Here is a 25,184-nt window from a genome sequence, read left to right on the forward strand (position 1 = left end):
GCTTCTCGTTGGCCAGCGGAAGGAAAGCGCCCAGAGTGAAGCGAGGAGCGACGCGGGATGTGCTTCCCCGTGCTCGGGGGCTCTCAGCCCGTGCCAGCAGCCGGGCCCGGCGGCAGCACGAGCCCGAACACCGTGTTCCTCCTGCGTCCGCACGCACCGCTCAGCGCCGTGCGCCTGGAAGCGCTCCAGGGACTTTACATATGCAAACACCTTCCCGGCGCTGCCGCCCCACAAAGGGCGCATTCTGCCAATCGCTCCTCGCACCCGCGCGGTGCCCTCACCCGCGCCACAGAGGTTACTTGGAATTTGTTTCCGTGCATCCGAGAGCTTGTGATGTGTGCTGAGGAGGGAAGTCGCGGCCCTTCATCCTGAGGTTTCCTGCTTCTTTCTTTTTTTAATCATCTTTTTCATTGTTCCAGGCCTTTAGGATCATCCTTCAAGCCATAAAAATATCCTCGTGCTGTCTACAAGGTGTAGCTGTCATTACAGCTGTGCGTGGCCCGACAGAGATCCTTGGGACACCAGATGTCACGTTTTCTGACCTCTACTGCAGGGGCAGGGGCTGGCCACATAAACCTTACTGTGCCTATATTTGTTTTTGGGGAAACAGCCTTGATGTTCAGCACAGCAAATTGCCCTCAGTCTGGAGCTTCAGGAACTCATCGTACTTCCCAGTTGCTTGTGGCCTTTCTCATGTTCTTTTCCATGAGCCGCGCGGCTCGGTAAGTCAGCACCGGCTGCTGCTGCCGCCGGCGGTGGTGGTGGCACCCGTGTGGCCCAGCAGCAGGATGCTCGGGGTGACTTTCCTGAAGCCTCACCTTCAGCTGAGCTCCTGTTTTGGGAGCCTGAGCTATTCAAGTTGACTTTTCAAACAGGGATATGTCAGCAACTGGTCCAAGGATGTGGTGCTAACTCGTAGCTGCTGAGAGGGGAGGCCTTCGCTCTGGTTTGATGGCCAAATTTAAGCTTGGGTTATTACATTTGCCTTTTCGTGTGCAGCTGGTATTATCAAATGGAAATGTTTCCTTCATATTTGCCCTTACCTCGTCTGCAGAGTTGCTTTGGGCTGTTAGATTCCCCAGTTAGCTCCTCTCCTGCGTTGGTCAGGTGGTGATTAAAGCATTCCCCCACACACAAGCTATAAAGCCCTTTGGGCTTTGCCGCGATGGAGGTAGCCCACAGCAAACGCAAGATAGCGATTTCTGCCTGAGCTGCAGGGTTCTGTTTTTCTTTTCTTCTTCCTTGGTAGTTTGTTTTTCCCTCAGCCAGCCCTGTTGGTTGCAGCGGAGGGGACAGTTACACTAGCGAGAGATAAGCCAGGCTTCAAAGTCTGAATTGATGTGTGCATAATTCTGAGCTTACCGGGGTCAAAGGTGTTTGCATCTGAGGAGGACTGACAGCCTTATTGTTGAGATTAGCTCTGAGGAGCTGGAAACTCAATTTCTGAATGCCGGAGACTGTGTGGTTTTGGCACGTCACCTAATTTCTTGTCTCAGTCTTGTCTGTAAAATGGGGATAGCAATCTTTCTCTTTTCCCACCATTTATCTGCTGTGTTTACTTATTATCAAGGTCTTCTAGGCGGACTCATCGCTGTGTTTTATGTAGCAGCTAGCACAACGGGGCTTCGGTCCTTTTCCTGGGTGCTCCCGATAATAAATGGTGGGAAACTTGGTCAGGGGAGTGCAGCACCAGGAAGTTTAGTCACAGGGTTATCTGACGTGGTGCTTTCCCATTACTTGGAAATACCAGATGTGGGCAATAATGGAGAAAAAATTGTCCCTGCTTCAAATTTGAAGTCAATGGCTTAGCAGTACTGGATTTTTCCTCCCCCCCCCATGGAAGTGATGAGTTTTGGTATGGAGATTCTCTAAGTCGACCTGCGTGAAAATGTTTTTACGTAATTTTCTTCATAGCTAGCAAAACAAGCATATTAGGAGTTACAATTATTTCCTGCATGCCTTGGTGAGTGGATGAGAGGCGTTTTTGAGGCAGATTTGCTTTCTGAAACAGGTTGGAGCAAACTGTACAGTGCTGTGAGGAAACAGCAGCAGCGGAAGCTGGTACGAGGCCGTCCTGCCACGTTTGAGGCGTTTCTTCAAGTAAATTATCAGATAGAGGTCAACTTGTGTCACCTTAACCATGACACAGCTAACAGAAGCCTTGTTTGTGAAGCAGCTGCTGATTATTATTGGTGAGCAAATGTCTTTGAATTTTATAGCTCCTCTTATCTGAAACTAATAAAAACACAATGCCAGTGACGAGTCGAAGGTCATCTCATCCCTCTGTCGAGGTGTGTAGTAAGTAGTCAACAAAGCTCAACATTATACACACTTTTTGTCTGATATAGTCCATAAAAAATAAATGTTTCTGAAGGAGGGATGTAAGTCAAGGATGTATTCTGTCTTTCCCTTAACACCTAAACCAAAGTTTTCATTTTCTATTTTCACATATTGGATCCTAACCTCCGCTCTGCAGAAGCCAACCAAACAGGTGGCATATTTCAGACTCGATGAGGTGCCATTGCAGTTAAGCAGGCACTCGGATGGTTGTGAGTCCCTTTTAAAAAATCAGATTAATAGAAAATCTATTGAAACAATCAAAATATTCACCTTTCAGGGAAGCCATTGTGCCAAGTGCAACGTAAGGAGACAGCAATAAATCACCATGCTATGCACCTCAAATAGATAATCAATTTAATTGAAAGCATCAATAATCATAGTTTGACATTTATTACCCTGTGGATGGTTTATCTTTTAGGCTAGGGGACAGCAGGGCAATGATGAATACCAGTTCTGCGATGGAACACAATTATATGGTGCAAGGAAAAGGATTTTATATTCTGCAAAAAAAAAAAGCAGTCAAATTCATAATTGAACCAGATTGCATGAAAACTGGGAAATAAATGACTCAAACGCATATCACTTGAATCCCAGTGTTACGGTTTGTGAGATAAAGTTGCAAATGCTGCTGTGTGTATGCTTTTTAAGTGACTTAGGACAGTGATGCTGCAAGGCCAAATCTGCCAGAAAATCATCTTTTTTCACACCTGCCTAGAAGAAAAACCCAAGCACGGCTGGATTGGTTCCCACTGCTGCGTTTTATTGTTTGTGCTCACCTGGTCATTTCCTTGTGCATCCTCCGTGGTGAAAAGTACAAGAACAAGCAGCACTGGTTGTACAGGCAGAAGGCTCCGAGAGCAAAAGAGAGGTCAAAAAGTAATCTCCTGTTTATTTTCCAGTAAAGGAGGAGTGCTCCTTTTCACCTCAGGAGCTGTTTCCATGTAGCGTGCCCAGTGACCTGGCCAAGTGAAGCAGTGGAGCAGGAATAGCTGCTGAGCTTGGAGGCAAGTCCCCGGGACGGCCAGCAGACACCCGGTCCTTGCGCATCGCGGGAGGCTTTCAGGAAGGTGGAAGCCCCAAACGTTTAACATTTAGAGCTGTAGAATAAGTTATTGCAAAAACCAAATTGTCTGTGTTGCTTGGAATGGTGCACTTACTGTGCATCAGTCCAAGCAGCTTATACCTTTTTTTGGTGTGTTTTTGAGGCCTCTGTTGAATAGCTTGGACTTCGAGAAGAGTGAAGCACGCTCTTAGTGCTTTCACCAAGTAGTGCGGCCCGTGTAAGTTATTGTAAAGTTCTCTTTTTGCGATTTGAACCAAAACACGATTTAGAAACCACACTGACTGGCACTGTGCTCCTGGCAAAAGGGAGAGCACAGCAGCGAGCCTCTGGGAAGGGAGGGATTAGTCAAGCTGAAGCAGTGTCCCACCAAGTGTCAGCCAGATTATTGCTTTTGCATTTAATCTTAACTTTCATCTAACCAACAAGCTGCACGTCTGAATTAGGGAAGGGGGATAAACAACTGTGAATTATAAATATATGGACAAATTGACAGCCTTGGCTGTAGCAAAGCAGGCAATTGTATAACAGAGTATTATTATCTTTCTTGGTTCTCTGCTTTATTCCATTGCTTATCCCAGTCCTAGAAATCATTATTTTACTGCTTTAAAAGAGATTCCTTATCTTTAAAAAACAAACCAAAAAAACAGCCTTACAAATTCCTTTTGTATTATAAAAACACACATCTGAAATACGAGGGATGATATTTAGGGAGCCTGGAATGGAAGGATGTGGTGAGGAGACGTCTTTGGAGAAATCCGAGACACCACAAACTCATCCCAAGCCTCAGAGTCCCCTTTGCAATTTTCTCAACTTCAGCACAATCCGCAGCACAACGCCAAACTTTCAAAGCAGTAAAATAGCCCTCGAAGAAATGTGTGTGAGCGTGCAATCGAGGGTGAGCGCGTTTTTCTGTGTAAAACCCGCAGCACTCGCCTTCCAGCTGTCGCTGCGTTTGCAGCAGCCGGGGCTTGGGCGGCGTCCAGCCTGGTCAGAGCAGGTGCCACGGGCAAACGTGGGGAAACGGCTGCAGCCTGTGGCTAATGACTTCATTGACTTCATCCTTCCCTTCCTTAAGTCAGAGCAGGACCAATTGACCCCGGTGACCCGGCAGCACGGACTGACAAGCATGCGGGAGTTGTGTAGCTTTTGCAGGGCTTGCTTTACTCTTTCTCAGTCCCAGGAGGTTTGGGGTGTTGAGGAAGACAAGAACCAAGTTTCTAAGAGTGTTAAGGTGCTGCTGTGCTGTTTCCACAAAGCAGTGGTTTCCTCGATGGCACGTTCAGATGATCTGGTAAGGTGAAATCTCTTAACTATGCTCAAATCGGTGGTTATTTACTTTGGGCTGGCAGTTAAAAAAGCACTTTACTTCATTAAACCCTCTTCAGTGGCTCCAAGACATTTAATTTCCAGCATCTGGATACGTTGCGGACATTTCTTTGTCTATGAACCCTTGGTGGTAGTTTTGAAGACATAAACAGAAATGCTATTTGGCAAGATCGTGTAAGGAGCCATCTTCAAACCTCAATGTTCCTTTTGGCACAAGATTAAAAAACCCCTTGCAATCAATGCTCAGAGCTGGGTCTCCCCAGATTTTCTTCAGAACTGCACTTGGAGTGTTTAACGACCAGGAGGGCTGTGTGTGCTTTCTCAAAGCTTGTGATGAAAAAAGAAAAAGTGTGGGATTTTTTGGTAGTGTTCTGAACGGAGCTCCAAATGAAAAAAATCCGTTTTCATTTTGGTGGCGAACAACTGGAATTACTAAGGATAATAAAGGTGATTTTTTTTTAGAATCTAGAATTACTAAAGATAACAACGGTAATTTTTTTAGGATCTATTAGCCATTTTGGTTTACCTCAGGAAAATTTTCTGCGGAGATTTCCGAATTTTCTGAGCAAGCACTCTGAAAGCCGGGCGCCCACGGCTTGAACCGTGCGGTCAAGAGGGAAGGAGCTTCTGGCAGGTGGCTTTTTGAAGTGGTTGGCCGCGAGGTCTTTTTGCTGGGAAGATGTCTAATCAAGAAAATGTGAGCAGACAGGTAATGGTCAAGTTTTGTGACCTCAAGAAATGAAGTGCTCGCTGCATTTATAAGCTCATTTCTCTAGTTATTCATTGGCTCTTTTAATCAGTGTCCTCTCTAGATTAGGACTTGCCTCTGTCTCGGGGAATAAAATCCCATTTCTGTCTCGGAGGCCAGAAGCGGTCCTGGTGCAGAGGGTGGGTGCTGCTGGCTCCTGTAAGAATTAACAGGTCTCGTTTGCTCCAGCACACGCACGTCGGTAGCGGACAGCCCCCAGCGGGAAGGGATGTTGGGTGCTGGAGGTGACGTTGGAAGGAGAAGCGTTACGTGGAGAGATGGGAGGGTGCCGTCTGTGTGGTGCCCTTGTGATTCTCTGACCCATCAATTCCTGAAGTGCAGCTGGCTTACAAACTGGGTGCCAAGTGAAGCCACGCGCTCTCCGGTGGCATTCCCTGCAAAGAGGCTCCGGGCATTTACCCAGCCCTGTTACGTCGAGGCCCCGGACACAAATTCCTACCTGGGGAAGACATCAGCAGCCCAAGGAAAAAACAGAAACCGATTTCCGTTCGGACTCCCTGAATTCCTGTCTCAAGAAAATGCATTGAAATTGCCACCCACTCTCTGTCTGGCTGATTAAATAAAATATTGACCTTTTCCAAACACAATATTATCATTCCAAGCATAATATTATCCAGTTCTGTCTGAAACTGTTCCTACAGCTCTTAAAAGGGAACTCACCTGGCACCCCCTATCAGCTCAGAAAAACAACACTGTGTCCCTTTTAAATAGGAGACTGATTGTGCCAGTGTCTGAAGTTAGTCTGCAGAATAATTCCATGGTAATTTTTCTTTACAGAGAATATAATTTCTTTATATTACTTCTGAAAAAAAAAAGGAAGACAAAGTGCCCTTTTCTGTCCCCCGATTGTTTTTTTCCTTGCAGAAAGCGTTACGACAGGGAGTTCCTCCCCGGGTTAACCAGCTGATTCGGGACAAGTCCCTGTTCTGGGTCTGAGGGGCAGCGAGTCTGGAGGACAAGAGGCAAAACAGCAGCACAGCCTCTCCGTGTGCTGGTCGCCATCCTCCTGCTTTTCTTTCAGTAGCTACCTCCGAGACGGGCCCTACAAAGGAGCACTGAATATCCGCGTCTTCCCCTAAAATAAACAGGGCTTGAACCTCTCACAGGCAGCCTTATGTTTCTCTTCCAGTTCTTCTCAGGCTTTAATGGGCCATTTTTCTTGCTGCATCGCAGTGCCTGGCTACGACCTTGTCATGTTAAAGTGGCAGTTAGGTTATCCTGCTGATGGGTATCAAACTGACATATCCCATCCTCGCTGTCTGAGTGCCAGGCAGGGATACATTCCCAGACGGCCCGCGCTCCCCCTGGGCGGTACCAGCTATTAGGCAGGCTGCTGTTTTCATTCGGCCCTTTCACAGCGCGAGCGGCAAAACTAAGCCGCTAAATGAGACAGTGCATTTCCCACTTTAAACTTTTGAAATTGGTGGGAACGTTGCATATTGGCTTTATTTTCCTTCAAGTGTGATTAATGATCAAAAATCTACGTGTCACAGCCTAGCTATTTAGCTTTGGTGCACTACTATGGTTACAGGGAAGGCCATTATTTTGATGGAACTGGGGATAAGCTCTAGATATAGACACAGTTTACTGAGGAGGATTTTTGGCAAATTCTGTATGCAGTGAGCTGCAAGTTTGCTTTTATGTTTGCGCTTGTGATTTGACGTGCTTGCATGTAGGGAGCTAGAGCAGTTCCAGCGAGCTCAGCCACGCCGTGTGTTGCTGGGGCAGAGAAAAGACTTGGCTTTTGGACCGAGGCAGGAAAGCCTGCCCAAGGAAAAATTTATTAGTTATATACTCTTTAAATGTGGTGAAACAATTCATAATTCTTATCAGTGTCTCTTTAGGCTGCGAGGAAGAGAAAGAAATGAGGTCATTTCTCTCTGTTCTTTCTCAAGTCCTCAGCTGTGAGATCACTGCACTTAGGCACAAGCGCGCAGGCTGCGGCGCTCGGAGCGGCCGGTGGCAGAGGCCAAGGGCAGCTGCCCCGCTCGTGGCTTGAGACCTGGGGCGGAAAATCTGTTACCTGGGCGCCCCTTCTCCCAGCCCCTCTGTTTGTCAGCTGCAGGCGTGTGGAGATCGAAGTGCCGAGACTTTCCTGCTTCCTACAGTAATGATGCTGGTCAGCGTCAGTGACAAGAGTTTGTATGTGACGAAGGGGATTTCGTGAGAAAAAAGGAGTAGTGTCGATGTTGCCGCATTGGTTTGAAAGCATTGAACCTCTGCCAGTGAAGGCAGAGGAGCAGGGAGTTTCTGGAAGTCCTGCCGTCAGAATTGGAAATGAATTCAGAGTTACTCGTACCGAGAATGGGGCAAATCAGTCGGTTAGCTGCGTACGAACCTCACCCAAAGGGAGACACAAATGGCTGGTGTGCAAGTTATTATATGTTAAGTTATATGCCAAGTTATTCTGGGGACTAGATGGTGTATTTGCTGAATCCATTTCAATGCACCTCTTCCATGTGAGAGCATCTTGCAAGACGCCTTGGTCATCACAGGTGTGGTTGTGTATTAGGATCTGAGCGCATTGCCCTGTATAGATCTGTATGCCCGTGTGTGTCCTGCATAAAAAGGCTGCAGCGCAACGTGAAGGATGAGCTGTTCCGCCAAAGCCCAGAGGTCCCCATACGTCAGACCAAGTGCGTGTCAGCACTGCCGTTACCAGATGATGTATGGTCTCCCTATTTACTTATGATATTAGTGATCATCTTAACAAGCAGGTTATCAATATGGGAAGTACAGAGGAAGTTCATTTGTATTATTCTGTCAATATCAAGGTCATTTTTTTAACTAAAAAGGGTCGAGAACAAAAGATAGATGGATCGTGTATGACTAAAGCTAACCGCCCAATCTATTTACATTGCTGCAAACAGCAAAGCTTGATCTGCTAACCAAAACACTGCACTTCACTCTCCAAGATGATTTTTTTGCCCGGACAATAATGAGCTGCAGATCCATTAAGTGATTGTCTCGTGTGATCCTGCAGCAGGCACGATGCAGAGCTGGGGGCCCGACACTTCCATTCCACTGCTATTTTCTCTGTGGATCGAGTGAAAATACAAGTGTTTTGCAGTTCAGAAGCACATTCTGTCACAGGATCTCATATTTTCTCAAACTCTCCTAGTTATGGTCCCAGTTTTGAAGACGAACAAACCGAGTAAATGCAGAAGCACTTCAATACTGAGGATGTCTGTTTTAATCCTTAGGTTGCACATACTGCTCTGCGAGGCAGAGAGAAGTGTCCCTTCTTCTTTTCAGGATTGAATTTTATAATGGAAACATGCACCAAAATAATACTGCTTGGTCTACGTTCATAGGAATGGGGGAGGTGAGGGGTAATTCTTCCACCTGCACGCTGCCCACACCTAGTTTCATTCTGGTGAATGCGACTCCCAATGCACACGTCAGGACTAGGAAAGGTTGCACAATTTCTCCCCAAAAAGTCAGGCTGCAGTTTATTGTAGTGGGACTTTGACCTGCCTGCGCTTTGCTAGCTGGGTATCTAACATAACGCTGCCATCTCTGCCATATTGAGACACAGTCGTGTTCTCCAACCGTGCCGTCCCTCTGGGTTTCCTTCAACTCCTGGGTCACTCAGAATTTGAACAGGATCTGCACGTTTATTGTTACTGGTTTTGTGGTTTGTCCCAGTCATTTACCATCCCTGGTACTTCCTCTTCTTTCAAGAACCGCTTGCCTTGCAGAAGGGAATGCAGTGGGTGCATCTCCTTGCTGGAGCTCTGAAGGATCTTGTTCTCTGTGGTTGGTAAAGGCCACTTCATTTAAGCAGTGTGAATAGGTGGCTATTAAAGGTGATGTCAGGTTGCTGAAACGGAGAAAAAGAAAAGAAGGAGGTTACACGTGACGGCCTGTGAAGGGGAAATGCATCTCTAGTTTGGATCCAAGGAACACGTGCAATGAATGGAATACATTCTCTTTTAGCAAAACTGCCAAATTATCAAGTGCATTTCTCATGCTCATTAACGCTGGACTTTTAGAACCTGATAAGAATGCAATATAAAATCAAACAGCCCCTAAAGACTGTGAGATTATATTAAATGCTCTCCTATCACCAGCCCCTGAGTGCTTGGCAAGAGAAATGGTGACATTTACTAATCAGTAGCCTCTCTTATTTGTCTTGGCTGAAAGTCTCAAGTCCTCAGCTTATTGAAGTTATTACAAATGCTCTCCATTAGATTCTGTTTAACTTCCTGGTATTTGCAGTTGAACTTGATCACAATGTCACGGAGGAGTTATGTCTTCAAAAAGTGATACAGAAGTTGTGATACCGTGTATGTAAATTGCCCGTTTATTTCCTTTCTTCCAGCCTCTCTTCCTAAGCGTATCCTGAGTGTCTGACTTTGCCTCTTTTCACCATTAACTACCCCTGACACCTCCCTGCTCCTGTCTGACTGCAGAGAAGTTCATTTCTTGTAATGTGAAGGTGATATTTCTTACTGACACACGACTTGGGATATCCCTTTCTTTTGAACGCCCTTGAGGATGACCTGTAATGGTTCACCTCCGTAAACTGCATTCAGCGCTCCTGGAAGTCAGCAAACAGCACAAATTCCTCCGTAAGGCCACCCAGGACATGAGACACGAGCAAGTGCAGAGGTGTGCCCTGGGGCAGATTACCAGAAATTTGGGGCCGGGGATCCCTGCTAAGTTTGAATGTTTCTCGTGCAGCGCTGGACCACCTTTTTGTTCAGACTTTCAACTGAAAAATAAATGGTTATCAAATGGTCTGTGGAGTGCATACCGTGGCTTTGCAGCCTGTTACTGGTCCACAAACCGCAGTTTGGCTGCTCTAACTGTTCACAATTGTGCTGATTGCCCTTAGCAGTGACAGGTTGGTTTATTCTTTACGCTCTTTGCAGCCCTTGGCTTGTTCCTTGCCAGGCAGGGCAGTGCTCTTCGTCCTCCTTCCCTCACCAGCCAGGAAAGGAAATCCTTCCTCTCAGACAAGAGCTTCCCTCCTTTTCCTCTTAATTCCAGGCACATTCGGTTCAAATTCCCAAGACAGGATATCGAAAACTTCCTCGAGTTAACAGTGCTTCGCCAGTTTATTTACTACAGAAATTCTAAAATTTTGTAAATTTTTGGCCAGAAAGGGCTGTAAAATCATTATATTTTAAAAACATGGCTAATAGAAACGAGCACTGTAGTGCTTCTACAAAACCTTAGTGCTGCTTGCGCAAGGTGTTGCAGCTCCTGAAGCAGTGCTTGGCCATCGTATAACGTTCAGGCAGAGGAGAGAACTGATATTTCCATTTGTATTTCAGGACTTGATAGCTCTGGTGACGGTAAATCAGATTAAGAATTATTCCAATGTATTCCATAGGGAGGCTCCACAGTGTCCGGGCAGAAGGTTGAGAACTTTGCCTCCTGATTTACCGTATAACTTCAGGCAACTTTGGCACTCGATTTATGGGCTTTTCAAATAGTTATCTGTCTTCTGCAGAATTCAGAGCTTACAAAATTTACCGTTCAATGTTTTATTTTTATTTAAAGGTTGTTTGGAAATTGGTATATGGGGCTCAACAGATTTTGTGCTGGTTCTGTGTGCTGTTTTGGAGCCCTGTGGCATCCGGGATAACGCCGGCGCTGGGTTCCTGGTTAGCAGCAGCGCGTTGCTGCTGGCCTGGCTCCGTGCTATAGGAGACCTCCGAGCTAATGCCAAACTTCTTCGAAGAGCTAGAAAAGCGACAGCTGTTGTGACACTGTTACGTTTTGCACAAATCAGCTTTTCGGTTTCGCTTCAAAATTGGCAAATAGATTGTTTTGAGAATTGTTATTAAATAAACAAAGCCTTTCCTGCTTGTGCGTTTGCAGTCCCCAGAGCTGCTAATGGCAGAGTAGGTTGGCTCTTCGCTGCGGCAGCAACAGCGTGTGTCAGCGCAATGAGCAATGGTCTTCACGTCCCAGGCAAATGGTAACAAGGAGAAACACATCGCGTGCTGCTTTTTGTGTGCACGTGTGTAAGTTGTCCTTGGGCACCGGGGGGTGGGGGAGTTACCGAGATAGCTGCCACGGCCACGCAGAGGGGCATAAGGCTGGGAAGATGCTCAGTCAGAGCCACGCGAGCCAGCATCGGGAGGAGGATTTGTGGGTCCTGCGGCACACCAGGACAGAGCTTTCAGAGGAGTAATTCATGGGATTATGAAGAACAAGAGTTAAGCGTATCAAAGTGCTTGGTTAACTGTGTCTTGCCAACCTGTGATGTGTTGAGGTCTTCCTGAAGGATCAGCCGAGTTATTGACCAAAGTGCTGTTATCCCCACGCCAGCTTTGCGGACCCATTGGGCTTTCTCTTCCCGTTTTAGCACAGTGTAAACATGGAAATGCTTCTCGAAGACCAAGGCTCACAGTGGAAGAGCAGGGGCAGGTCCTAGTCTGTCGTCGTCTTTGCCTTTCGGTTTGCTCAACACATCAAGCCATGCCTATTCAAGCTTTTTTTTTTTTTTTTTTAAATGACAGTTTATCTGAGCTCACGGAATGAATGGATAACGTTACTATTTACATAAGCTCATTGTGATCTGTCTCGGTAATGTAATCAAATTAGGGTTAACTGCAGCTGGAGAATGCCAGCTTGTAAACTGTTTTTCAAAAAGAATCACATGGTGTTACTTGACATGTTTAGTATACATTCAGGAGGCTTTGCAAAAATTATAGCACATCCCTAACTAATGTAAGTAAGGCAGGGTTCTGTTGCCACCAGTTTGCTGAACCCAGGAAATGAAACGCAATGAAATTCATCATCGGTTGGAGGAGAGATGCCTCCAACCGGATCCCTCAAACAACTTCTTCTGACGTGGCTGCTGCTGACATGTTGTCTTTCTTTTGGCTAAAATCAACATATCAGTTGATAGAAAAAGCATATGGTGTAAATTTTGAGTACATTTAAGAACATCTGTGTTAACTGCAAAACTGCAGCCCACTGTACACGTCAAGCACTATATTTAGTATTATGGCATTCACATAAGATGAAGTCCAGCCTGAGCTAAAATTACCCAATGAGTAGATTTTCAAAGTATCTTTTGTTATTCTTATTAATAAACATCACATCTGGTACTTTCTCCCTCTCTCCCTCCCTTTCTCTCGTTTAATTAGGAGGTAGTATTTACATCCCAGCGTTGCGTTCATTGAGCTCCCCTTCTGCTGCGGAGATCTCCCGGGGAAGTCTTCGCCCCGCGGAGCTTGCAGAGTGCAGACACACCTGATGTGGCTGTCAAATTTTCTTCCGTCTAGAAAGGCGTTTTCAAACAGTTTCCATTCCAAACTGGGAGTGCAGAATAAGGATTTTGTACTTCCCTTCTGAAGCCGGGAAGGTTTCTGAAGGCTCTGTCAGATCCCTGGTAAAGGCTTGACAGCTCTGGGCTTTGGCTTGTGTCTTCTGATAGCCTCGCCCCCAAATACCAAAACTGTCAACTTGTTCTAACGACGTGGGCAAGTAGGAAATTCAGGTGCCTTCAAGAAACGCAGAAACCCTGTGGCAGAACCTAGTCCCGTGCTTTTGCACCGCAGACGTAATCATCTTTCTTTTGTAAAGTCTGGTGCAAAGGAAGGATGGAAAACATAATCTAAACAGAGTTTGAAATCTCCCACTTTTGCTAAAATACCTTTCCCTGCGTGTAAATGCATACAGCTCGAGTGTGGAGATGGCTCCATCAGAATAAAAATTCTTCGTGAAATCAGGGTTCATTTCCCTGGAAGTTCTGTAATGGAAGGAAACTGAAAAACTATTTCACTTTGTCAAAAATCAACCATTTTGAAATACCACGAGTGAGCATTTAGATAAAAAGCCATGATGCTTTTTCTGCAGAATTACAATTTTTGAATGCGTATGAAATACTTTTTACAGAAATTCTGTTCTCAGAGAATTTTAAAATTTGGGATCTGCTATGAATTGAAGGGGGAAAAAAATGCTCTGAGAAACATAACTTGCCCCTTGAGCAGAGATCTCTCCAAACCAACAAAAGGAAGCTTGTGTTGGCATTTAGATTCAGACTCAGGAATTCCTGACTCTTAAGCCTGTTTATATAGGACTATACCACAGCCCAATTTGCACTTCATTTCAGTTTTTTTTTCCCCTCTACGTTTATGGTCATGATGAACGGGTGGATTATGCACTCTGAATGCACATACTTAACCAATTGTATTTAAAGATATTTTACATACAATAATTACAGCGAGGTGTCTTCGTTTGGAAGCAGCAGTGTTTTCGTGAAGGCTTTTCAGTCATTTAGCATCGTCCTATTTATATCACAGCTCTGAAAGTTTCGTGGCCTGGTTCTCAAAGGCTCTCACCAGTTCCCAGGGAAAGAAATGGGAGCCGGGATGCTCTGAGCCTCCGAGCAGCCAGCCGATCCCCCGCGACCTGGGGACCCACGCTCCCAGCTCTGTGGGATAGATTTTCGTGGTGGTATTTCAGCGTCTGCATGTGCACACGCAAGTGCACGAGCACACAGATTTTTATTGCTCGGGTATTCACCTCTTGGTCCTGTTTGCTTTCAGCTACTTTCCAAACCACAATTTCAGTATCTATTAAAGCTGTTGTAAAATACAGAATGGCTTAGGATTCTTACTATTTAAAACATGGCACGCTGTTATTACAGCTGAGCTTGGAAATATTTGCCAGCATTTCTGAAATTTGTAAATCGGTCGATCTCACCTGGGCATGGTCAAGGGCGTCCAAGAACTTTGTGCCAAGTCCTCAGCTGCTGAAATGCAATAGAGCGGCCTTGATTTGGTGAGAGTCAGCTCAGCGTGCACCAAGAGAGGACTTGGCCCTTTCCTTCCTTCCTTTCTTTTTTTTCCTTCCTTTTTTTTTTTTTTGTTTTAAATAAATCTTTACAATGTACAGCTATTCTCTTTGTATCTTGGGTTTCCTTGCAGTTTGATCTCTGTTCCTTTGAGCTTTTTATTTTTTTTTTTTCTGCTTTCGGTAGTCAAAATACATTGCCCAGGCCTGGAAGTCCCGAGTACCTTGACCCTACCCTAGCACTTGAGCATGTGCTTAACCTCAGACATGTGAGATCCCCGCTGAGGTCAGAGAAGGTACTTAAGTACTTGGAGCCGGGCTGCTCCATCGAGCCCTCGCGTGGGATGTTTATCCTGATGGCGCTCTCCAGCGTTGCACGAAGCTTGGGTACTTGACCTCCCTGAATGCCTGCTGACCTAGATCTAATCTGAGGTGGAACACAGCCGCTGTCGGATGGTTTGTGTCACCACACCTCTGCTGGAGGAGGAATTAAAGAGCTTCCTGCACGGCTGCGGGAAGCGCCCAGGTGCCGACGCGCCGCGAGCCCCGACCTCGCGGCCGGTCGCTGGCGTGAGGATGCGGCCGCTCGGAGCCGTCTGGGAAAGTGGTGTGTGCTCCCATCAGCCAGGCCTGGAGGTGTTTTTACAAGCCACAGAAAACCGTAATGTGTGGGAGAATATGTATTATGGAATATGGAATATGTAAGCGCTCTGCTGCGCGCCTTCCATCTGACTTCCCAAATGTCTGCGTCACTCAGTTGCAATTGAGAGTTTTGGCCTTTATATAGTAATAATCATCATCATCTTTATTATTTTATTATCATTCTTAGCTGCAATTCAATTTAATTTTTTTTTCTTCTTTTTTGCAGCAAATACTGACTGATCCTGAGGTGACCTCCCAGGAGGGCAATATAAAAAAGGTAGGATACGGATTAACCTCGTGCAAGTTGTTTTATTGTCTGGCTTTGGAATACACCTGGTTTCTTTTACCTCCTCTTAATTTTGAACAAGGGTGTGTATTGCAATAATGTCATGAAAGCGTTCCAATATTTGCTGTTGCTTTTTGGGGTTAAATTTTGTGGTTCCCTTGCCATATTTTTCTGTCTTTCTGTGATTCCAGTATTTATGAAAAAGAAAATAGCAGTGTGAAGTGTTTCTTGATTCAGCTACAGTATGAAGAACTACCAGTCCAAATCTAAAAACCTCATTTACCTCTTTTCCAGTAAAAGAAAACGTTGGTCCTTTGTTAAAAGTGCTAAATTTTTAGAGGTCACTCCACCATGTAAATGTGGCTTACGTGAAGTCCAAGGGAATAGGAATAGATATATGGAAGGATAAAATTTAACTAGTATGATGTATTACCAGCGCTTTTCATCACATTGCGATGCTTAAACTGTAATACTGACCAGAGAAAAATGTGCTCCAAATACGGCCCAGCTGTATAAATTTCTGCATGGCAACTGCGAGGCAGCCTCAGCACTACATATTTCAGTAGCCAGGCTGCTGTGGCGGGTGGGCTGCTCTCGTAGCGCCGAGGTGGCGTTCTTTCCCTGGCTATCTGCTGGTTAACAGCTTTCCTAAGGGAAAGCGTTTCAAGTCGTATTTGATTATAGCCTGTCTGGATGTCTGCAGAGGTAGCGCGTCCTTGTTGAAACAATGATAATTCTTTTCAGATGTGATGGTCTTATCATAGCTGCTCACGGTCCTGTTCAGAAAGGACGAGTTTTTTAAAGCGGAAAATATTTTAAATGGGAGCTTGCAACAACTGCCTTTTTTATTCGTGCGTTTAGGCCATCTTCAGGACTGCTTCTGACTCTGAAAGTTAAAAGGAAACACTTGTGTCACTCTGCCAAACACAGTGAAATGCAATCCTTGTCAGGCTCCAAAGTTAGTTTGGGAAAAGATATTTCGGCGCATGTCCGTTGTGGGCCGTTCTATTCTTACCGTCCTGAGAAAAAGAAGCTCTTATTTTAGAAACCCGGGCTTCCACTAGGCAGTGTCCCTTGACCATCCGGTGACCTTGCGGAAGGACCTATCGCAACACTGCTGAACTTTTTACCTTGTTCATCCCCATAACTCACTTGGTGTTTGCCTCTGCCTCTGTGGGATCCTTTTGTCTGGGCAGACGTGGTGACAAGGTGGCAGGTTCTTATTATCACAACGCGCTTATCACAGCGATGGAGAAAATTCTCCGTGGCCCACGACTGCTCCGCTGTTTCTTTCTCAGTCTTTAAATACAATATCACGAATAAATTCTGCATCCCTATTTCGCTGAACCTACATTACCCTGAAGTGAGCAGGCTTTGTATGAGACAATGGTGGAAGGAAACATTAAACTGGCAGCTTTATGTGTTGAATACATGTTTTTGTATTTAAACTCCATTACTTTTGTTTCAAAGCAGAATGTTGCAAAAACTCCAGGTCTTTGAAAAACACCGTGTCCTTAAATATTTTCCTGGACAGCAGGTATAAAACTGGACAATTATGATATTTGACAAGGGGGGGGAGGATTGCCCTTCCACTTCTTTCTTTAAATGCATTGTAGAGAAGCACTAGTGGGAGTTTATGAGGTGATAAATTTATTGAAGGATGGGCAGTAGGGTTTTACAGCTAGGGTAAAAAAGGTCAAAGCGGTAAGGTAAAGAGTTCAAGTCTAAACTTTATGGCTTGTGAAAAGACTACTGCTAGACAGCTTTTCAGTCAGGAAAAAATGAAAAAGAATGAAAAACCATTCTGTACAATTTTTGAGGTATCTTAGAATAGTTTGTAAGCACCCTTTGCTATGTAGCGTTTTGCTTTGGTGGCACAAGCCCTCTTGGGAGAAGATTTCCTTTTCTAGCATCTCTAAATCATTCGGTTGTCATACCCCTAAAGACGCAATAGTTGAGATTTGACTTCAGTTTATTCCTGTTCCTTCAGAGATGTGTTGGTAGTGAGAAGGTGACTGAAGACAGACGCAAGTGCAGCGGGTGGGCCAGTCTAAGGCAGGGGGAAGGAAATGAGAGCCCAGCCAAGGTGCCGCGATCTGCAGCGGCTCGCTTGATGGACTGCTGTATCACGGGCTCAGGACTGGGTGGTAACAAGGACTAGGGAGGGAAAAAATTTGCTAGAATGAAGAGAGAACCTGTAAAACAGTGAAAAATAGATCAGGGAAGGCCAGCGTGATAGCAGAGAGATGGATAGAAGATGTACAGGAAGCAATCGCTGCTTAAGAACTGACCCCAGTGTTATTTCTGGTGTTAGGTTGCCAGAAAATAACGCTCTATTATGTAACCTTTCATAAATTAAAAGGCAGTGAAAAGTCTGAGGACGCTATTATATTGTATAATAAAGCAGGCCTTTTTTTTTGCTTGGAGCAAAATAAGAATGATTTTCCCACTATTTCCAGTATTTCTCAGTTTGCCTTGCTGCTGTTTCTGCTGGGACCACTAACACCAGAAAGCTGATGTTGTTGTTGTCTCACAAGAATTAAGATTTCTCGCAATGCTATTAAAAGACCTGTGCTCAGGGTCATTTTTCTGTATGCTGTGCCAAGGAACAACACACGGTGTGCTCCTACCAAGCTTCTCTTCCATCTGCTCTGCTTGCTGATGTTCAGTTTGACTTGCGCAAACCTGCATTAACTCCTCACCCTGGTTTTTTCATTTTTAAGTCATCAATTGTGAAAGTCATTGACATTTTTTTAGCAAACTGAATGCGTACGCTCAGAGAGGTGCACAAACATGCGAGCTATACGGTGGGTGTACTGTCCCATATTCCCCAAACTCTTTTTCTTTTTTTTTTTTTCCCCAAGCCATCTTCCTGCGCTCTGTTTATTTTGCTTACGGAGCAGCTCGCGCGTTCTCTCGCTCCGAATTTTCTAAGCATCTCCACCGCGTTGACTGCGTCGAAGCACTGGCCCGTCACCATTATCTCCGTTGTCATTCTGATTTAACGTTGCGAGGGAGATGAAAGATGCGGACTTCCTCCGGCAGGAAGCGAGGCCGGTGCCCGTTACGAGACGTGCTGTCCACGAGGAGCTCGGCGAGGTGTTGGTCTCCCCTCCCAGCGCCGCCGCGTGCGGGTTTGGGAGCCAAGCACGCAGAGCTCCCGGCCCCTCCGGTCGGGCTGTTTTTCTGCTGCGGTGACAAGAGACCTCGGGGACTTCTCTCTTCAGTAGACTCTCTATTTAGTTTCTGTTTACTTAGAGGGAATAGCCTGAGGGGCTACTGGAGAGAAAACATCTGTGGGAGATAATCTATAGAGTTATCTATCTATCACTCTTGTCGACCCTGTCTCCCTTGAGAGCAAGCTGAGAGACTTGTAATAAAAAGGCATCGCTGAAGAGGCTTTAGGGACAAATAAAGAGACATGTTAAGGGCCAGCTGAAAAAGGATAGAAGACATTATTAAAGCTCAATAGCCGTCTTATCAAAATCCAATAGGATAGGCATTTGGCAAAAGGCTTTAAATTTATTCTTTGACTTTCTCAAGAGCTCGAATTTATCCATTAACAAGAATGTACTGCACAGGGAGCGGGAGATGCTATCAGCTTCAAAAGAGTTGGATTCAATCTGGCATTGTTAAAAAAACAAAACAAAACCCCAAAACTGAAGACAAAAACAATTTTTTTTCCTTTGGCTGACTTCATACTTACATTGCAAACTACTAGCAGCCCGTAATATAATGCCGATGACATTATAAAGTAAAAGTAATGTATTCAGCACCTTTGCTACTTTTCCCAAATCGCGTAGATTTTTTTAGAATAACGTTATGCTTAGAAACTGTGTTAGATTAGAAATCTCGACCTCTGAGAAAGTACCAAGTAGTAAACGCGACAGAGGTAGACGGAGAGCTTTTATTCCTAAAAGAAAAGTAAAAAAGAAAATAACGAATGTTTTGGTTCTGCAGATACGAGGCAGGATAGGTCCATAAATCTCTCTGGGTTTATTATTATATACAAAACGCTACAGGTCACAGGAACCATCTGATACTTCAGGAACACATTGTTCACACAAGATGATTGATTGATAATTATGATAATTTGCAAAATGATTATTTGGGTATTATAACCATAGTTTGTCCCACTGGATTGCTGTGAAGACATTTTCTATATCATGGGCCGTCAGAAATGGCCTCTGGCAACCGGGGATATGGAAAGGTCTGGTCGGTCTCTCCCGGTGGGATCTGTGGGACTGATGAATGATGACCCAGAGGAGTAAGAAATCAGACTTCAATAAGCAGTCAGGAAGGTAGTTAGAGAAGAGCAAGGGAACTGTTAACTGTCTTTGGTGGAGCAATTACGAGCTGGGCCATACACCCTCAGGCCTCGGCACAGTCTGTCGAAATATTACCCATGCAGGGAGAGATCGCCTTCGAGATTCTCGCTCGAGCTGTTTAAAGTTCCTGGATTTGCAGCACTCTGCACAAAACAGATTCCCATTTCTGTGTTTAACACGTATTACGTGTTACATGTTCATTATATCTAATGAAAGACGTTCTAAAGCTGTTTCTAAATTTGATATAAGAATCCAGATCTCAGAGATGTTTCTATATCGTTTAGTTGTATATATTGAGGAATCAAACCCAAAATGTTAGTGTCTCAGAACAGCCTTCATACTTACCAAGAACCACTATTTACCAGCCTGAATTTAATTATTTTGGAAACAGCATGTGCTTTTGTGCTCTTAGATTGAGCTGAAAGAAGGGGAGCGTGCTCCCGTGGGCTCGAGGGCAGCGAGCGCCGCGCGGGGACCGCGCCGCGAGGAGCCAAAATCCAGCTGCAGCGTGAGCGCTGCCGTGCCGCTCCTATCTCCTGATGAGCTTCAGCTCGCCTGTTTTATAGGTTGTATCTTTATGAAATAAAGGTATGTTTAGCTGCCACAAACAGGGGCAGCTTTGAGTTGATTTTTATAATCTTTCCGTGAATAGGCTTGCGTCATTCCAGTAAGCCCTGGACAAAAGAGTGGACAGTTGTCTGAGGGTCTTTTTTATAACATTTCTCTCTTTCCATTGTTAGAGGGCTGCTAATAAAAGAACCAGGAGTCCATTAATTCAGTGAATGAACATATAGTAAAGTCAGTTCCCTCTTGAGAACAATAATGTTGCGGTCAGCTTAGGTTTCCATGGAAACTAAGTACTTCTAAGAAGTTTGCATCCTTGATTTTGCTGAAATGAAGCATGTAAAGCAAAAAGAAGGTGTAAAGCAGGCAGGGAAAAGTCGGCGAGGAAACCGATGGTTAAATTACGTTGCAGGAGGAGCACCGCGCGTTTAATTTCTGCGGTACAGTTGTTTGGGCTCGGTCGCGGAGTGCGTGTGCGTGACAGCTGAGTCCATAAAGGGGCCTGGGGGCCGAGCCCATAAATCAGGCCGAAAATCAGGCCGACTTAGGGAGACCGGCAGCGGCTCGGCTTGCTCTGCCCCGACGCGGTGCGTTGCAGGGAGCTGAGCCGCAGGCAGCACCACGAGATACACCCGGTGTGCCTCGGCACGGCTCCTGCCCCGCTTGCTTGCCGTGCTCTCGGTTGGCAAGGCAATGCGGAGCATGGGCTGGATGCGAACTTGTCATGTTGGTTTTTGGTAAATTAAGTTGGTTTTTCCTCCCTTCCGCTCCAGCTGAGTTCATGCTTGAGTCACTACGCCCGGCAGTTTTAACCAAAGAGCAGTGATGGGGATTTGTTCTTTTCACGCTAACGCATATAGCCCGCTGCCTTGTTTTCTTGGGTACGTGAGTTAGGGCGATGAGGGGAGAGCGTCTGAGCCCCGTCGCTGAGCTGTTTGTAGCACCTCTGCTGAACTCTGACGGTAAGTGTCCACTGAACCCCAGGCACGGACAGCTGCCTGGGGCCACCTCGCCCTCTTAGAGCCCCTCGCAGACAAACAGCCTCCGGTTATAACGGGGCCAGCAGCGAGAAGGCAGGAGGCTGCCCCTGCCCCGGGACCTGACACGGGTCCGGGTCTGGTCCGCGGGGCCTCGGCGTGGTCCCGGCCCCGCTGCGGGGGCAGAGAACAAAGACCAGAGCGCGCCGCGGGAGGTACCAGGAGTGTCTGAGTTGTATTTCAGCATCGGGGCATCCTGGGCTAATTAGGGCAGAGATGATAACTCATTAGCTAGCTGGTCGTGTAATTCCTTCTGTTCCTGCCCTGGTAAGCGGTAACAAAACGCCGCACGCTCGGTTGGTCGGTGGCTGTGGACCTGCGAGCGCCCACCCGAGCAGCCAAAGTCAGCCGGAGCTGGGGCGCAAGGCGAGCAGAGCGGGCTCCTTGGGACATTTTGGCTGTTTTTCTGCTAAAGACATACGAACGTTTAAGGTTCATAAACATGTTTGTAACTAAGAGCTTCCTTGATTGCATTAAGCCCACGTGTCCCAGAGAGTGACCCTCTCCTTACTTTTTACTTTCTTTGTTCGCAAAATCATTCGCAAGCACGCACTGACGATTTGACACTTCCCTCAGCCCTGCTTATCAGTCTGAATCTATAATTTCAGTGATTCCCTGCTAAAAAACCCACACGTGCTATCCTATTGAAATTCCAAATGCTCCACATACGTGTTTATTCATTTAAATCAAGCTTTGTTTTCAAAGGTTTGCATGTCTTTGAGCACATACTTTTTTCTTTTTGCTAATGAAACGAACTGCAGAATGAAAGGCTGGCATTTACGTGCCGCCTGTAAGACGATTACCAGTGAAATAATATTCTGGATGATTAGGAGGTATTACAGCCTCCACTCAGTTTAAAAATGCCAGAATGCCCCAGAGAGCCCCATGAATCTGCTGCCAGCCGGCCCCTGTCAGAGCTGAAGGCAGCACTGTCTGGAGCCCAAAATCAACTTCAGGAAGGTCATGTGAAAGAAAATCCTCAGTCATCAGGAAGCCCTTGGCCTCGTGGCCTTTCTGACATTTTCTGACAAACCTTAAATCACCAGAGTAGACAAAACATCACAAATTTTGGAATGATAGCCTCTGGGATTTCAGAACTGTATGCGAGCTTCGGAGGGAAACCCCCGCTTGGGCTGCTCCGCGGGTCGGAGGGCGAGCGTGCCGCAGGGGCCCGGGATCGGGATCGGGATCACCACCAGGTGCCGGGGCAGGAATTGTGGCTGAGCAGGGCATGGGACAGACAGTGGTGGTGCTGCCGGCATGCGTGGGTGTTGCCACTGGTGATTTACACCATGCCGGGGACATAACATCAGAGCTGCGAGAGCTGGGTGCGCCGAGCGGGGCGGGTTTCTGCCCCAGAGGGAAATTTGGGATTGGGATTTGTTGCGTACGTTGCGTACGGTACAGAAGCCAGGTGGCTCTATTAATAGTCAGGGAGCTTGAGGTGCGTGCAGTATCCCGTTAATCACATTGTGCAGCTATTAAAGAGAATGTCTATCAGGTAGGAGGCCTGTTAGGGCTTTCCAGCTAAAAAGAAAATCCTGGACAGTAACTGGGGAGGAAAAGAAAGGCGGGGAAGGAGCAGGGAGCGATGTGGAGTTGCCTCTCGGCAGCCGCGGTGCTGCTTGGAAACAAGAAGCCAAAAAGCGGGGAACAGGACGCCAGTGACCTATAATTAAAAAATATATGTATCATAGCAAAACCAAAAAATGCTTCTGCTTCTATTTGATTTTTTTTGTTCACGTTTTGCTCGAGAAATATATCAAGGGTAAACAGCAGTAAAGATATGACTGTTGTCCCGTGCCCGTTCCAGGAGCGCAGTATATTTTGATGATGCCAGTTAGATGGCCTTTTAGATTAGATTAGATTTTTATGAGATTATAAAATATGTGTTCTGAAAAAAAGCCCCAATTTATTTTTCACTGGGTGGTTTTGAGAGGAAAATAATTACTGGAAGTCCACTCTGCGGTGATGTTCAGTAGTGCCTTCTATCTTTACCCATGGAAATTTCAACGTGCAGCGGGAGCACATCACAAGCAAATAAATTAATTCCCTGTGCTCTTTGTAATAGATGAAGGGGTTGGGTGGAGGAGCACCTAATGCTAAAACCTGCAGTACAAAACCTGACTTATTTGAGGGTAAGGATACAATTTTGGCTCTACGTCTTGATGATTGTCCTCAACATTTTTTTTTTACTCCATATGGATGTTTCTTTTCACAACATAATGAGTTTTCAAAACTTTATTTTATTTTGAGTTGGGCCAAAACCACTTCACTTAAACCTAATCGAGTTATGTTTTCGGATTACTTCCTTTAACTTCCGCTGAATTTTAATTTAAAAACACTTTGCTTAAATAAATTGCTACTTATCAACAGAGAATGTTTTGAGTTGGGAAATTTCCAATCAATTCCAGTCTTTAGCTGTAATTTACTTGTACGATAGCAGCGAGCATTTTTGCGGTATTTAAACTGATGAGGACTTTCCAGGTTCGGAGCCCCAGAAACTACTTCAGAGCCACGAGAGCAGGGCTGGTCGTGTCCTTCCACAGCAGGAGATGGAGCCGCAGCTGAGGAGATGGCGGCGGGTCCAAGATCCCGCTCTGGCACCATTTGTTTCCAGCTCTGCCAGTTCCAAGCCAGTCCCCGGCTTGCTGGGAACCGCCGGGGCTGCCCTGGGAGCTGCAGCCGGGATTGCTCAGCACTGGGCATAGCCTCTGCAGGCCTGGATCCACTCCGCGGGCTCCTTGTAAAAGAAAGTAGCAAGGGACGGGAACTTTATCCTCCCATCTTCAGCCATGACACGAGTAATTTTCACTAAATGTCCAGATCTATCTTGCTCTTGTGTTGAAAATCCCCTGATTAAATTCCTGAGCTGAGAAGAAGGAACCTTGTCTCTCTGAGTGCTGTGGAGGATTTTGCTGACAATTTCTGTCTACTCGGGCAGCCGTAGGGGTTTCAGGTCTGGTTACATTTCTTTGAAATTTACAGTTCTACGTGTGCCTTGACCAGCTGTTAATGCATGCAGAAAGGTCTCACATTAAAAAAAAAAAAAATGTATAAAATAGTAACAATAATACAGGAACCTAAATTAAGTGCTTAAATCCTTACTTGGCTACCCGAGCGATTGATCTAATTATTCTGAAATCCTGCGTTGGCTACCTGCTCGAGCAGTGGGCTTAAATGCAACTGTCAGCATCAGAGAAAGGAATCTGGCACCGAGAGCTCCCACGGTACTTTGGGGAACTTTCCTGTACAAGCAAAGCTTGCGTGTGGTTTCGCAGTGTTTTTGCTAATAGGAGCAAGAGAGAGAAGAGGAGGGTGTCAGAGAGAAGCAAGAATAGCAGCGCTTCTGTCCGCTGACCTTGTCTAATGCTGCGTGCTAGAGCAGCCGGGAGCTTCCTGCAGAAATAGTGCCTGGCTGAGAGGGGAAGGCAGGCACTGCTCCTCTCTCTTTCCTTTTTTCTTGCCTTTTTAAAAATAATATTGAAAGGTACAACGTATACAGAGGTATAGAAAAGAAGCAGAGAAATCTGCCAAATAGGTTATAAGCTAGTTAATAAACTTCATAAGCTTGTCTGATGCTTCTGTTTCGGGTTCCTGTAAGCTTTAATGTGGGCTTCGTGTTTCTGAAAGTTAAGGAATCTTTCCTACCGAGGCACCTGATCTCCTCCTCTCCGTGCGTTAGCCGATCACTGCAGGGCTTTGCCCTGGTGAACGCTGGCCTCCGAAGAGGGAGCTGCGCTCGCCGCTGAGCGTTTTTCCACACCGTTGGTAATGGCTGTAGAGATAGTCAGGCACATCTGCTGTCAGGACGTCTCAGGCCCTGCTCGGTGCAGTAATTCCTCCTGCTCCACGGGAAAGAATCCCGAGCCCTAACGGAACTGGTGCCCTTCGTTTCCAGTGGGATGCCAGGCTCAGAAGTCGGCCCGCGCCACGTGCAGAGCGGTGGGAGCTCTGGGAGTTGACAGAAACGCGATTCCATCCAAGTAGTTTTTCTGGAAGTGCTGTATAATTCTTCTCAAGAATTAAATTTAAAGCTAATCAAGAGGAACCTTCACTTTCTGCGTTG

The 25,184-nt window shown here is 45.9% G+C and overlaps 1 protein-coding gene across 6 annotated transcripts in view; it reads left to right on the forward strand.

The window, feature by feature from the left end:
• The window catches only part of PRDM16 (PR/SET domain 16), a 314,214-nt gene that overhangs the window by 155,653 nt on the left and 133,377 nt on the right, over positions 1-25,184 (forward strand). For all 6 annotated transcript variants that reach the window (XM_013194764.3, XM_048067479.2, XM_048067489.2 and 3 more), the window contains one exon: positions 15,127-15,177. In XM_013194764.3, coding sequence (XP_013050218.1) covers positions 15,127-15,177 — 51 coding nt within the window. The remainder of the gene's footprint in view (positions 1-15,126; positions 15,178-25,184) is intronic.

The sequence above is a fragment of the Anser cygnoides genome, chromosome 23 (genome assembly GCF_040182565.1).
Source record: "Anser cygnoides isolate HZ-2024a breed goose chromosome 23, Taihu_goose_T2T_genome, whole genome shotgun sequence".
Lineage (NCBI taxonomy): Eukaryota > Metazoa > Chordata > Aves > Anseriformes > Anatidae > Anser > Anser cygnoides.